The 13697-nt window shown below is 40.2% G+C and overlaps 1 protein-coding gene and 1 long non-coding RNA gene across 5 annotated transcripts in view; one reads left to right on the top strand and one right to left on the bottom strand.

Moving 5' to 3' along the window:
* Nucleotides 1-13697, top strand: part of KATNAL2 (katanin catalytic subunit A1 like 2) — a 132767-nt gene that overhangs the window by 94895 nt on the left and 24175 nt on the right. For all 3 annotated transcript variants that reach the window (XM_032152389.2, XM_032152388.2, XM_058438385.1), the window contains 2 exons: nucleotides 4455-4546; nucleotides 6580-6690. In XM_032152389.2, the coding sequence (XP_032008280.1) occupies nucleotides 4455-4546; nucleotides 6580-6690 (203 nt within the window). The remainder of the gene's footprint in view (nucleotides 1-4454; nucleotides 4547-6579; nucleotides 6691-13697) is intronic.
* LOC116468572 (uncharacterized) overlaps nucleotides 1-13697 on the bottom strand; it is a 57316-nt gene that overhangs the window by 20736 nt on the left and 22883 nt on the right. Inside the window, exons 4-7 of one of the 2 annotated variants that reach the window (XR_009213475.1) lie at nucleotides 8860-9023; nucleotides 6765-6866; nucleotides 6554-6682; nucleotides 3004-3146 (exon numbers count right to left, since the gene is read on the bottom strand). This is a non-coding gene — a long non-coding RNA (uncharacterized LOC116468572). The remainder of the gene's footprint in view (nucleotides 1-3003; nucleotides 3147-6553; nucleotides 6683-6764; nucleotides 6867-8859; nucleotides 9024-13697) is intronic. The other variant, XR_009213476.1, reaches the window with a different exon arrangement.

Raw genomic sequence — 13697 nt, 5'->3', positions numbered from 1 at the left:
CCCAGGATCGACTGTGGGACTCCCCAGTAGCTGAGACTATAGGTGCATACCACCAAGCCCAGCTAATTTTTGTATTTTTTGTAGAAACCAGGTTTCACCATGTTGCCCAGGCTCCTCTTGAACTCTTGGGCTCAAGCAATCCTCCCACCTTGGGCTCCCAAAATGCTGAGATTACAGGCATGAGCCACCATGCCTAGCTTCTCCCTGCCTTTCTAAATACAAGTAGGAACATACTATATGTTCCCTTTTGTACCTGGCTTTCCCCCCAACTTAATATGCACAGATTTTGGTACGGGGAAGAGTGTCGAGGGGAACAGGGAGAGGTTCTGGAACCAATCTCTTCCATATGCCTAGAGACGACTGTAGCTGAAATTCATCTAACTAGAATTTTTATCACCCTGAAGTCTTTTTTTTTTTTTTTAAATCATTTCTATATGCTGAATAACAACAAAACTCTTAAAAGATACCACCCAGAATTAGTTTAGGTTCATCTCCTGTCATGAAAAGTGGTGTTTGGAACCACGAGCACAAGACACTGCAAGGTGCATGAAGGAAGGTGACATATTCTTGGGACAGGACTTACCTAGGCAGAAGCGGAAACTCAGAAAGTTTATAATATTCCTAACAAAGATTGAAGTTACATGGATTTTCTGGTTTAATGTTGAATAGCCAGAAAAGTCAATTAACAAGAATTCTCCATCCTGTGCGAGCATTGTATTTACTTAAAGTTTTCCTCTGGTTCAGTATTATTTTGTTAGGATTCTAAGAGTGAAGAAAAGTCCCGGTGGAGTGGGAGCAAAAAAAAAAAAAAAATTAAAAAGAAAAAAAAGAGTGAGGAAACAATTCCTCTTCCGATTTCTTCCTTTTTTTTTTTTTTTTTTTTAACAGAGTCTTGCTCTGTCACCCAGGCTGGAGTGCAGTGGTGCATTCTCGGCTAACTGCAACCTCTGTCAAGTGACTCTCCTGCCTCAGCCTCCCAAGTAGCTGGGACTACAGGCACCCCCCACTATGCCTGGCTTTTTGTATTTTTAGTAGAGACAGGGTTTCACCATATTGGCCAGGCTGGTCTCAAACTCCTAACCTTGTGATCTGCCTACCTCGGCCTCCCAAAGTGCTGGGATTACAGGCATGAGCCACCGTGCCCAGCCTCTTCCTTTCTTTTACTATATATTTTAAAAGTAACTAGCCTTTAAAAAAAAAAAACGTATAAGAGGATATATAGAATCCTGAGCCCTCTCTGCAGCGGCAACTACTATTAACAGTTGCTGGAGCAGCCCTGCAGAACATTTATCTATTATCTACGTTAGCATCAACAACTGTTTCTTTTGGGTGTTGTTTTGTTTTGAGGCAGGGTCTTGCTCTGTCACCCAGGCACCCAGGCCAAAGTGCAGAGGCACTATCACAGCTGACTGCAGCCTCGACCTCCTGGGCTCAAGTAATCTTCCCACCTCAGCCTCCCCAGTAGCTGAGACTATAGGTGCACACCACCAAGCCCAGCTAATTTTTGTATTTTTTGTAGAAACCAGGTTTCACCATGTTGCCCAGGCTCCTCTTGAACTCTTGGCCTCAAGCAATCCTCCTGCCTCAGGCTCCCAAAATGCTGGGATTACAGGCATAAGCCACCATGCCTAGCTTCTCCCTGCCTTTCTAAATGCAAGTAGGAACATACTATATGTTCCCTTTTATACCTGGCTTTTCCCCCAACTTGATATATATAACTTGGATATTGTTCCACACTATTATAGATAAAGCATGTTCTTTTATGTGTCCATATGGTAGTTCATTGCATAAATGTACCAAAACGTATTTAACCAGTCTTTGCTTGATGGGCCTTTAGATTGTTTCTAGTCTCTTGCTATTATGAACAAAGCTAGAGTGGGCAGTCTTATATGTACACGTTTTTGCCCATATAGTATGGGACAATTTGTATGAAGTAGAATCGCCAAGCCAGAGGGAGTAGACATCACCAATTGCCAGATTGCTTGCCAACAGGGTTGTACCCACTTACAGTCCCATCAATGGTTCATGAGTGTGTTTGCTTCTCCACACCCTGGCGAGCACACCAATATATTTTTTAAAATAAACATTTGTCAGTCTAATAGTGAAAAGTAATAGTGTATTTCCGTGATTAAACATGCATTTCAATATTTCAGTGCTCGAATATGTATTTCTTTGATTCTGAATGAACTTGAGCAACTTTTGAAAGGTTTAGAAAATAATTATATCCTTTTGTGACATGCATTTTTATTTTGGATATTTTAAAAAATAATTCCAGAAGAAACAGATAAACTCTGCTAACCTCGAGGGAGCTCGTCTCATTTCCTTTCAGAAATTACATCATTTTCTCTTTATTTTCTGAGCTTTTGGGAAGATCCTCAACTGGACAATCTTGATCATGCTGTCAGGCTCCTTATTGTGAAGGTTTCAAAGAAAGCAAACCCTTCGGGACCTTCCCCTAAAGCAGGGAAGCTTTTTCTACCATTTGTTTCTCTTTCTATTCCAATTAAAGAGTTATTTATAGGGAACCATTGGGTTATGTTCCTCCCTCCCCTACTAATGTTTGTGCCTCTTAGGAGCTGATCGCTACTGAATAGTTGAGTGGTCTCTTTAACAAATGCATACATCTGTTGATGCTTACATCTTTCTTTTTTTTTTTGAGACGGAGTCTGGCTCTGTAGCCCAGGCTGGAGTGCAGTGGTGCGATCTCGGCTCACTGCAAGCTCCGCCTCGCAGGTTCACGCCATTCTCCTGCCTCAGCCTCTCCAAGTAGCTGGGACTACAGGCGCCCGCCACCACGCCCAGCTAATGTTTTGTATTTTTAGTAGAGACGGGGTTTCACCGTGGTCTTGATCTCCTGACCTCGTGATCCGCCCGCCTCGGCCTCCCAAAGTGCTGGGATTACAAGCGTGAGCCACCGCGCCCCGCCCTGCCCCCCAGTTGTATGATTTAACTTCCTCCAGGTTCCTCTGAAAATTTTAGACTAATGCTTCCAGAAACACTTACCCATGATTCTGTATGTTCCCTGGGAGTGGAAAGAGCAATGCAGAGGGCAGTATGAATGCCTAGACTCCAGGCGTGGTTCTCCTTCCAACTGGGTGTTTGGTCTAGCAGAAGCTCTTGATCTCTCTTCTGCCTTTAGTGAGCACCTTAAAAACATGTATGGGTTTTATATTCTAATATTTCATTTCTCATTGGGTAGATTGCCACTGTCGTAATCACCCTTAATATCAAGTATATTTGGGCTTCTTTGTGTATGTGTGTGACAAGGATGGAAAGTTATTTGCCCTGAATTAGGTGGTCTCCATTGTATCTGAAAGGCATCGTGATGAATGCCCCAACATTGCCATTGTTCTCTCAGTTCATTAAACTCAGCCAATTGTTCCAATAAAACAGGATTCTGTAAAAGGGAGATGCTGGTGCATGCGCTTGAATGTACCCACGAGCAGTGGGGAAGGTGAGGTATTTCCTATTCAGTGACAGGAAGACCTGTAAGGGATGAGCTGCTGCTGCTCGTGAAAACCACAACCTGACTTTTTCAGAACCCTTTCCCTCTAATTCTGTGATGGCTTGCTAGTGCTAAGTGACATGGAGAATAAATCCCCCATGCCTATTAAAGAATCTCTGTTCTTTTCTAAATCTCCACTGTTTTTTCCCATCAATCAGTGAAGGATTGTATATGATGCTCAAGAGATCAGTTTCAGGGTTAAAAAAATAAAGGTTTAGGTTGTTATATTCTATTCATCACCACATCTCCCTTTAGAGCTCTTTATTTTTTTTATATGTCTGTTCTTTTGCTGGTTGCTTTCCTGTTCTTGTTCAGTCTATAATATTTTATTTTATTTTATTTTATTCTCAAATAGAACATCGTATTCAATCGAGAATTGCCTTCTAGTACCTAAGCTTACCAAGCAGCCTTGTTGAGGTAGTGTGGGAAGACGATGGAGTAATTTGGAGAACACAAAGGGGCTAAATTTGTCAGCCTTGTTACCCATGATGGGAACCCAATCCTTCCCCTGAAATCCTTTCTTCTGAGAATAACTTCCCATTGTTCCCAAAGATTAAGGGAAGAATTATCAAATGATTATACATATTCCAAGGCTCTTGTGTCCATATGGAACATATTATTGGCAGGGTGTTTCACGGGTTAACTGGCCGACTGCAAGCTTGGGAACCTAATTTTATCTGAAGCTCTCATATTTATGATTAGTAACCTTGGAGTAACCACCTACTCTCTGCCTCCAATTTTATCAAGTGATAAATGGAAATAATTGGACCATCCAACCCCCCGGGGTGGAGGTAGGAAGAAATGATTGTAATGATTATAAAGTTATTGTGAAATAACAGAGTGCAGCATAAACACTTATTATTATAGTCATTCTAAGTTTTTACTCTCTGGGAGCATCTGAGGACTTTAAGTCTAAGCATGAACACTTGTTTGCTTTTCCCCCACCCAGGTGTTATTTGAGCTTGCCCGCTACCACGCCCCATCCACGATCTTCCTGGACGAGCTGGAGTCGCTGATGAGTCAGAGAGGCACAGCTCCTGGGTAACAGACAGGGTTGGGGTTTTTGTTGTTGTTGTTGCTTTTTTTTTTGGTCATCGTTTCTCCCCTCTTGTAAGTGTGTTTGATGGTCGGAAGCCCATCGACATTTACTAGCAGAATGAGTCTATTAATAAGCCCACAAATTTTTTGCAGACACATGGAAAGGTCTTTAAATTAGATCCTGTTAACTGAATAGCTGATTTAAGTAGTTTTTATAACCGGAGGAAATGCCATTCTCCCTTCCCCCGTTCCCCACAGAGTGGTTTTCAGACCTGAAGATCCTCTAGCCCCAGGATCCCAGGCTGCCATATCGGTCTTGCTGGCTGAAAATAGCCGCTGTGATGGCCTCCTCTGGAGCCAGAGGGGCTGCCCCTGGGGAATGAGGCTTGCCCACTCAGCCGCTGTGCAGGGCCACGTCTGTACTTCACTCCTGAGAGGCAGTCCTCGACAGTGTGTGAAGCCTGGGAAAACACCACTTCTCTGTGGCATCAGGTTATGGCTCAGCAGGGCTGACTTTAAATATGTCACATATATTATCTCTAAAGATTGAGTGTCACCGAATGTCCTCAGCAGGAAGGAACACTTCTCAGACTGTAATAAGCCTTCCGTTTGTGCTTCCAAAAGCCAGAGTAGTGTTGTGCTTTTTGTTCGTTCGTTTTTAAGATCAGCTTTCTGTCTTGATCAGTGGTATTTTCCACTGAAGCTTTTTACTAAATCTGGCACCCCTGGCTTGAAAAAACAGATCTCTGAGAAATCTCAACACAGCTGCATTTATTAATGACTGTTAATGGTCTATCATCAAGGCAGAAGTAATAATAATAAAACACAATTAATTAGCTTGTTGGACATATAACTAGAATATAATTTATGAAATTTTACTCATTGGAAACCATTTTCCCGGCAGGGAAAAGCAACCATAAAGATGTACCCAAGTAATATACGGGATTCATGTAATTGATTGAAACAGGACATTTTCCTCAGCTTAACTGGAGCTAGTGCTTGTCAGCCCCAGGCTGGAGCACTCTGCTTTCTATACTAGGCCTGACAGGAGCAGGCAACTGCACAGGCACCCAGAAGGGAATGCATCAGCCCACCCTCATAGTCACTCTACAAAGACCAGGTCTCCCTATGCACTTGCTGTTACATGTGTTTTGTCGATCTCTGTCCCCAGTTTCCCACAGCCTTCATCGGGCTAATGTGAAAACTCTTCATCTGCTATCCTTGTGTGTGCTCCAGGTTCTGCCCCGAATTTCCATTTCCCTGTCTGGGATCAAAGACTCTAAAATTAGAGTCTTCAAAGGGTCAGGAAATAAGGATGGGTGCTCTGAAGACTTCTTTGATCATATTATGTTAGAGGAATTATAGTTATGGGCAAATGATAATTAAACACATAGCAAATATATGGGCAAATGCTAATTATATATTAAGCTTATAATATATAATAAATAAATTATATATATATATACACATACACACACACACACACACACACACACACATATATATGTATATATACTGAGAGAGGGTCTTCTCTCTTAGGCAAAGGTAGTTGAGTATTAAGGGGCACAGATCCTAAACAAACATATACCTAGCCAGGCAAGGGACTTGTGCCTGAGGTCCCAGCTACTCAGGAGGTTGAAGGTGTGAAAGTACTTTCTTGTGTGCTATGTAAGTGAGAGGGATTATCCTCAATTATGTCATTTTTAAAGAGGTAAATAATGCTGCAGGTAGACACAGTTGGGCTGCATTTAATCTACCAGTGGGACTGTGGACCCTTTAGTTATTTTCTCCAGCTCACTGCCTGCCTTTGGTTTTCTTTCAAATACCATCATTATATTCATTTACTTGCTTTCTATCACGCTGTATGTAAAAATAACAGCAAATTGCTCGTTTTCTCTAACTCTAGTATGAATGGCTCCATTGGCCATCAGAACAGAAACTGTTCTACAGTCACAGGGACATTGCTGTGAATGCTGCTCTTGACATGAGGGCGAAGGCTCTGACACTTACGAGAATCACGTGTTGTCTCTCTGTAGGGGAGAACATGAAGGAAGCCTGCGGATGAAGACAGAGTTACTGGTGCAGATGGATGGGCTGGCGCGCTCAGAAGATCTCGTGTTTGTCTTAGCAGCTTCTAACCTGCCGTGGTAAGAGACCAAGAGAGTAAATTTTGAATACATTTTCAGGAGTCACTAAGTACAAATAAAAATTTTATACTGACCACTTCAAGCAAAGCCGTGTTGTTTGGCTGCAGCCCTGGAAGATTAATGTGGAGGCTTTACTGTTCAGGTCTCCAATCCTTGCTGTCTGTACCATGAAAGATCTGCCTTAACAGAGGAAACACAGGCCAGGGCGACCATTAACAATATTTAAAATTGGACATTTCGAGATTAAAGCCAAATTATATAGTATGTTTAAATTAAGTAGGACTTTGGCAGAGAACTACAAAATGCTTAAAATCTCCAGGACTCAAATAATATTCCAGAAATAATATGTTTGAATTTTATAGTATTAAAATTAAACTTTTTTAAGTTAGGAGAAAAATCTTCTCTTTAATGCTTGCTGCACAGTAAATAGAAAGGTAAATAATCTGTAGTGGAAAATATAATCTACTCTCAGAGTCTTATTTAAACAGTGTCCCAGAGTGGTTTAAGAACAATTCTAGATGTGGAATTGGGAAATAAGAGATGTTGATTAGAGAAAAACAATATCTACTTGGAGAATATATTTTAAAAATAAGTATAAGCCCTTTATAGTTCTGAGAACGTTTTCACATACATTATTTCTTTCAAGCTTCAGGCAAAGCAGGAGACAGATAAAGGGAATGCTGTTCTTTCCATTCTCAGAGGGGACTAAGGTCAAGAGAGGTCAATCCACCAACATCAACAACTCTTGTAGCCTAGCTGGGACTTGTGACCTCATGCCCCTCACACCCATCTCTTGCTCTATATTCAAAGATGAAAAGAGAAACTCTTCTGTAATGCATGCTAATTATCTGGAACCCCCCAAACCAGAAGTCATTGAAAAAAATCATAACATTCATTTGTAATCTGTTATTTTAAATATACTCATAATTTAAACCTGGCTCCACCTCCCCTTGAATCTAGAATACTTTCTCTACTTGCTCAGGTGATCAGCATTTTACAATTTGAAGATATAGGATCTATATATAATAATATCAAAGTGGAGTCCAAACTGAGAAACGTCATTGAAATGTGATTGTGGAAACTTTTAGGGAAGGAATTTTCTTTTCTTCAAAGGTTTAAAACAAAGTTGATCATAACCACTGGGGGTGAATATTAGAGTCAGCTGGGGAGGCAGGAAAAACTGTAAGTCTTCAGGCATGAATGTGGGAAGGTCTGTGCCCTGGGGAGATCTACATATTTTCTGGAAGAATAGAGGACCTTCTACCCCCAGTGAATACCTAGGAATTTGTTGAGACAGTTATTGTGTTGCTTCAATTTTCCTAAGCCCAAATAAAATGGTTCACAGAGGTCAAAAAACCAAAAACAAAACAAAAAACAAATAAAAATTGAATATGCTTAGAAGGGCTTTTCTAAAAATTTGCTTCTCGATGTGTCAGCTGGCAAATACACATGTGCTTTTGAGCTTATGTTCCTTATATCATCGATTGCATCATTACAACGTGCCTTAGAACCAATATGTTCTAACTCATATATCCTGTTTTATTATGAAAAATTCCCAAAAACACTAAGGAAAAAAGCAGAATGAACCCACCATCTCCCCCTTTTAATAACTAACACCATCTTGCTCAATTTATTTCATCTATTCCAGCACCACCCCCTGCCACTTCTTTGCTGCAATATCTTAAATCATATTCAACTATTATGCTATTTCTCAAATGTACATGTTGAAGAAAAATAAGGACTTTTTTTTTTACATTACTGCAAAGTCATTATCATCCTAACATAATTAACAGTGATTCCTTACTGTTTATATTCAGATTTCCCAATTTGTTTCAAAACTCTCTTTACCATTGACTTACTGAACTGGTATCCAGATAAGGTTTGCACTTTGTAATTGGTCATTCCCTTAAGTCTCTTTTAATCTAGAACAGACTGCCTCTTTTTTTTTTTTTTTGAGATGGAGCCTTGCTCTGTCGTCCAGGCTGGAGTGTAATGGCGCGATCTCAGCTCACTGCAACCTCTGCCTCCCGGGTTCAAGCCACTCTCCTGCCTCAGCCTCCTAGGTAGCTGGGACTACAGGCACCCGCCACGACGCCTGGCTAATTTTTTTGTATTTTTAATAGAGATGGGGTTTCACCATGCCAGCCAGGCTAGTCTCGAACTCCTGACCTCAAGTGATCCGCCCGCCTCAGCCTCTTTTTTTTTTTCTTTTCCTCCACTTGTCATTGACTTATTGCCTGCCAGAGGGATTGTCTTGCAGGATGTCCACACTTTCTGGATTAGGCTCATTGTATCCTCATGGTAGTAGGGTTGTTCTTACTCCTGTAATTAGACTAAAGGTTAGATTGATTATATTCAGGATCAATAGAATTTTTCAGCAAACACACTTCATAGGCGATACTGTGCACATCACGTTGCATTATATCTAGAGGTATGTGATGTCTTGTTGCTCCACTTTTGGTGATGCTAAGATTGATCACCGGGTTCAGGTGTGTCACCCTGGTTCCTTGCCTGTACAGCTCCCATCAATGGTGTTAGCATCAATTGATGACCTTGGCCTGAATCAGTTATTTCACCAGGGGTACAAGTCTGTCATTTCCTCTGATCAACAGCTGGAATTATTCTTGATAACAGAACTTTCCCTCTTTCAGTAAGCCTATTTGGTAACCCTGAAATATAGTTCATACTAGAAAAGCAGGATTTTTTCTCTTTGATTTTTAGTTGTGAGTTGATGCCACAGCGACCTTCAGTGGCGACCAATGAGTCAGCCATCAGCTTCTTTCTCTTTCACTACAAGTTCATGACTTGTTTGGTAAAACCCCATTCGTTTCATTTTTTCCCCCTAAAATTTTATTGAGATATAACTCACATACCACCCAATTCACCCATTTAGAGTACACGATTCAATGATTTTGAGTGTATTTAGGGTTGTGCAACTACCACCACAATCAATTTTAGAACATTTTTCTTTACCCCAAAAAGAAACCCTGTACTCATTAGCAACCATCCCATTTCCCCTATGCCCAGCTCAGCATCAGGCAATCACTGATCTATTTTATGTTCTTGTAGATTTGCCTGTTCTTATACCTCTGAGTAGAATTATTGGGTCATACGGCCACTCTACCTTTGATTAGTTGAGGAACAGCCCAACTGTTTTACAAAGATGTTGCACAATTTCACATGAAGCAAATTCACATTTCACAAGCAAAGGATGAGGGTTCCGATTTCTCCACAACCTCGCTAACACTTGCTATTATATGTCTCTTTTATTGTAGCCATCCGAGTGGATAAGAAATGGTTTTGATTTGCATTTCTCTGAGACAAATGATATTGTGCATCTTTTCATGTCCTTATTGGCCAATTGCATATCTTCTTGGGAGAAATGTCTTTTCAAATCCTTTGTCCACTTTAAAATTTTTCTTATTATTATTGAGTTATAACACTTTTAAAATATATTCCAGATACACAAGCCCTCTATTGGATATATGATTTGTAAATAATTTCTCCCATTCGGTAGCCCTTCCTTCCTTCCTCTCTCCCTCCTTCCTTCCCTCCTTCCCTCCTCCCTTCCCTTCCCTTCCTTCCCTCCTTCCTTCCTTCCCTCTTCTTTCTTTCCCTCCTCTTTTTTCCCTCCTTCCCTCCATCACTTTATCCCTCCCTCTTCCTCTCTATCCATCACTTTCTTTCTCTCTTCCTTCCTTTCTGAACTTTTTTATTCCTTTTTTTTTCTCTACCTTGCTAAATTTCCCATGTGTGTCCCATTTCCCAAGCCTGGGACCTTTCAGAAGACCCTGTACCTGGTTATTCGACAGTGGCACTGTCTAATAGAAATATAATAGAAATACATTGTGAGGCACATGCATACTTTTAGGTTTTCTATTAGCCACATTTTTAAAAAGTAAAAATAAATAGGTGAAATTAATGTTAATAACATGTTTTATTTAACACAGTATTTTCAAAACATAATTTTAATATCAGTATAAAAATTACTGTGATATTGTAGTTTCTTTTTTCATACTAAATTGAAAAATCCAGCACATATTTTACACTTACATCACACCTCAGTTTGGAATAACTGGGTTTCAATACCCAAAAGCCACATGTGGCTGGTGCTACCATATAAGAATACAGATCCAGAGACTCATTTGTCTTCCCTCATGCTGCTGTGGCAGAAATGGACAGTTGCCTCCCAACATTTATTTCACCCTCGGGATTTAAGAATAGAACTTCAACTTGGGGGTTCTGTTTCTTAGTCTTCCCCTACTGTTAGGTGTGGTCAAGGCCAAGTTTCCTTCTTATTTGTGCAGGATGACTCAGCTCCATTTTGTACATTTTGCTCCTAGAATCAGCCATTTATTCATGAAGCCCTGGTGCCTTTAGTGGGAAATGATGTTAATATTCAGAGATCACAGTCTCACAATTAGGCCTTTTGATTAGACAGAGCTAGGAAATACATATCTTTAACAAGAGGCAAATAATGAGTCCATGCTAGTATTTCCCATTCAAATTTAGGATTAATATATTTGATTTTATATTGGTATCTTTTCTCTAATTGTGAAAATTTCAGTTCTTAGCATTAATATAATTAATACTCACTTTATCCCAATATGTACGAATACTGCATATGTGTGTATATCACAGAGCTTCTCAGTAATAATACCAATACTATCTTGACAGTGACATTCTGATGTGGAAAATGGTACTGACCTGGCCTAACTAAGATGAAAGAGCTAATGCGGGATTTCTCAACCCCAGAGCTACTGACATTTTCAGGCCAGATAATTCTTTGTGGTGGGACTGTCCTGCACATTGATATGTTCAGCAGCATCTCTGGCCCACTATCCACTAGATGCCAGTAGCACCTCCTCCCCCAGCAGTTGTAACAACCAAAATATGTCTTTAGACATTGCCATATGTTTCCATGGAGGCAAAATCACCCCCAGTTGAGGACCACTGGACTAATCTAAGGATTTGATAAACATCACATAGAGACAAGCTGACACATATTCCACAGCTAAACTCACAACGTTTTTTTTTTTTTTAAATAAAATAAAATAACTGAACTTGGTTTTCTTACACAAAGCATAGCTTATTACATAATTTTTTCTGTATCTTGATTTTATCTTAACAAAATATCCTGCCAATCTTTCCAAATAAGTACATAAAGTTCTTCCTTGCTCCCTTTATAGCTGCACAGGGCTCCATTTTGTGTATATAATAATTTATCCCACCAGCCACCTAATGATAGGCATTTGGGTTAATCCTACTCTTTTGCTATTAAAAAGAATGCTGCAGTGAGCAGCAGTGTGGAGACCACACTTTGTGTATTTGCTAGTGTATCTTTGGAGTAGGTTCCTTGAAGTAGATTTTGCTGGGTCAAAGGGCTAATGTGCATGAAAGTATGGTAGAGCCTGCCAAGTTTCCCCCCGCAGAGGTTGTACCACTTTGTATTCCCACTAGTGTCCTGCTTTCATTACTTAACATGACAATAAGAACATTTCCAAAGTCATTAAATCATCCTTGAAAATTGGATTTTGTAATGGCTGCCCAAAATTCTCACACATAGATATACCATCATTTAGTTAATAATTCCTTCCCTGTTGAACATATATGATGATCCCAAACTTTCACTGTTAGAAATAACACTGAAATGAATTTCCTTGCATAAAAATCTTCGACTAAAGTTCTGGTTGTTTCCTTAGGACAGATTTCTGGAAGTCAGGTTACTGTAGCAGAGGGTTTAGATGTTTCTTAAGTCCCTTGTGACACATTGCTGAAGTCCTTCTATAAGAAAATAGTGTATTTTTTAGCAAGAATGTGGGAACAGATCTTTCTCTTGGCTTCAGGGTCTTAGATGAGGGAATAGACTTATCTGATTCAAGCAGTCTGTCTTTCTAGGGGAAATAACTAAATCATACCAAGTGATGTAAAGACCCAGTCTTAAAATCCTGAAAGAAATTCCTTACAGTTAGTGGCAGTTCTCATCTATTGCATCTTCCGGGGCACTAGGCTATTCTTTACTGCTGGTTGACTTACCACCATTTTCTCTAGACACATCGATTCCATCTTAAAGGGGTAATCATTTTCTCCCTTCCCAGCAGTGACAGGTGTGCAGCCTTTGTTTATTCAGCACTTCTCCTCCAAAGAGCACCTTCCCTAGTCTATAGCATCACAGAGAGGACCAGAAGAAAGGACAGTTCATGTGTGTCAATTGATGTATAAACAAGCAAGAAGAGGAATAACAAATGCTGCATCTTTAATATTACGGCTTAAAATAATAGCCATGTAAGAAATTTAGTAAACACAGTTAGAACTAATTTGACATGCCTTGATTGTTGAATATTCACAAACTCAAGCCTAAGAGTCAGGAAACAAAATACTGAACAGGCCCATTAAGGCAAATGTCATCTTTAAATACCTATTTAACTCTCTGGGAGTTTGTACAAATAAGGTGTGAAGACTGAATGTATGAAGCATGCTGAAACTCATGTTTTCCTTGCTGTTTGTAAAAGGGCTAGAAATCCCAGCAACTCTCTTAAAAATCAGACACCTGGTATACCAAGCTCTGGATTTTAAAATCCCTAACATTTAGAAGAAAACTTAAGATCCAAGAGATGGAATAAAATGGTCTTGATTCACTTGCAGGGGAAATCAGCAAGGAAAAGAGCTGTCAGTCAGCAGTGGCTCACCTGTGTCATGGCCTGGTGATTTCAACTTATTTTTTCGGCCAAATTTGAAACCCGCCAGGGCAATTGCTAACAGGGATGTCTTTCTGTTATCTATGTTAACCTACTTCTTCCCATATGAACCCTCTCCTGCTGGTGTAACATTGCTATAGCAATGCACGCATGTGATTGGAGGGATAAGCAGATGTAACTCTTGTTCTTTCCATAGTAACCACATGCATTTCTGGGCTACAGGAAGAAGCTGTCCTCCCTGCCTGCAATCAAGGCCTTGATTGTGCCTTGACTAGATCAACATTTTTCCAAAAGCAGTCTGCCACAGGT

Source organism: Hylobates moloch, unplaced genomic scaffold (assembly GCF_009828535.3).
Source record: "Hylobates moloch isolate HMO894 unplaced genomic scaffold, HMol_V3 SCAFFOLD_5, whole genome shotgun sequence".
NCBI classification, from domain to species: Eukaryota; Metazoa; Chordata; class Mammalia; order Primates; family Hylobatidae; genus Hylobates; species Hylobates moloch.
The sequence above is the reverse complement of the archived record's forward strand: the minus strand, read 5'-3'. Positions and strand labels throughout refer to the sequence as shown.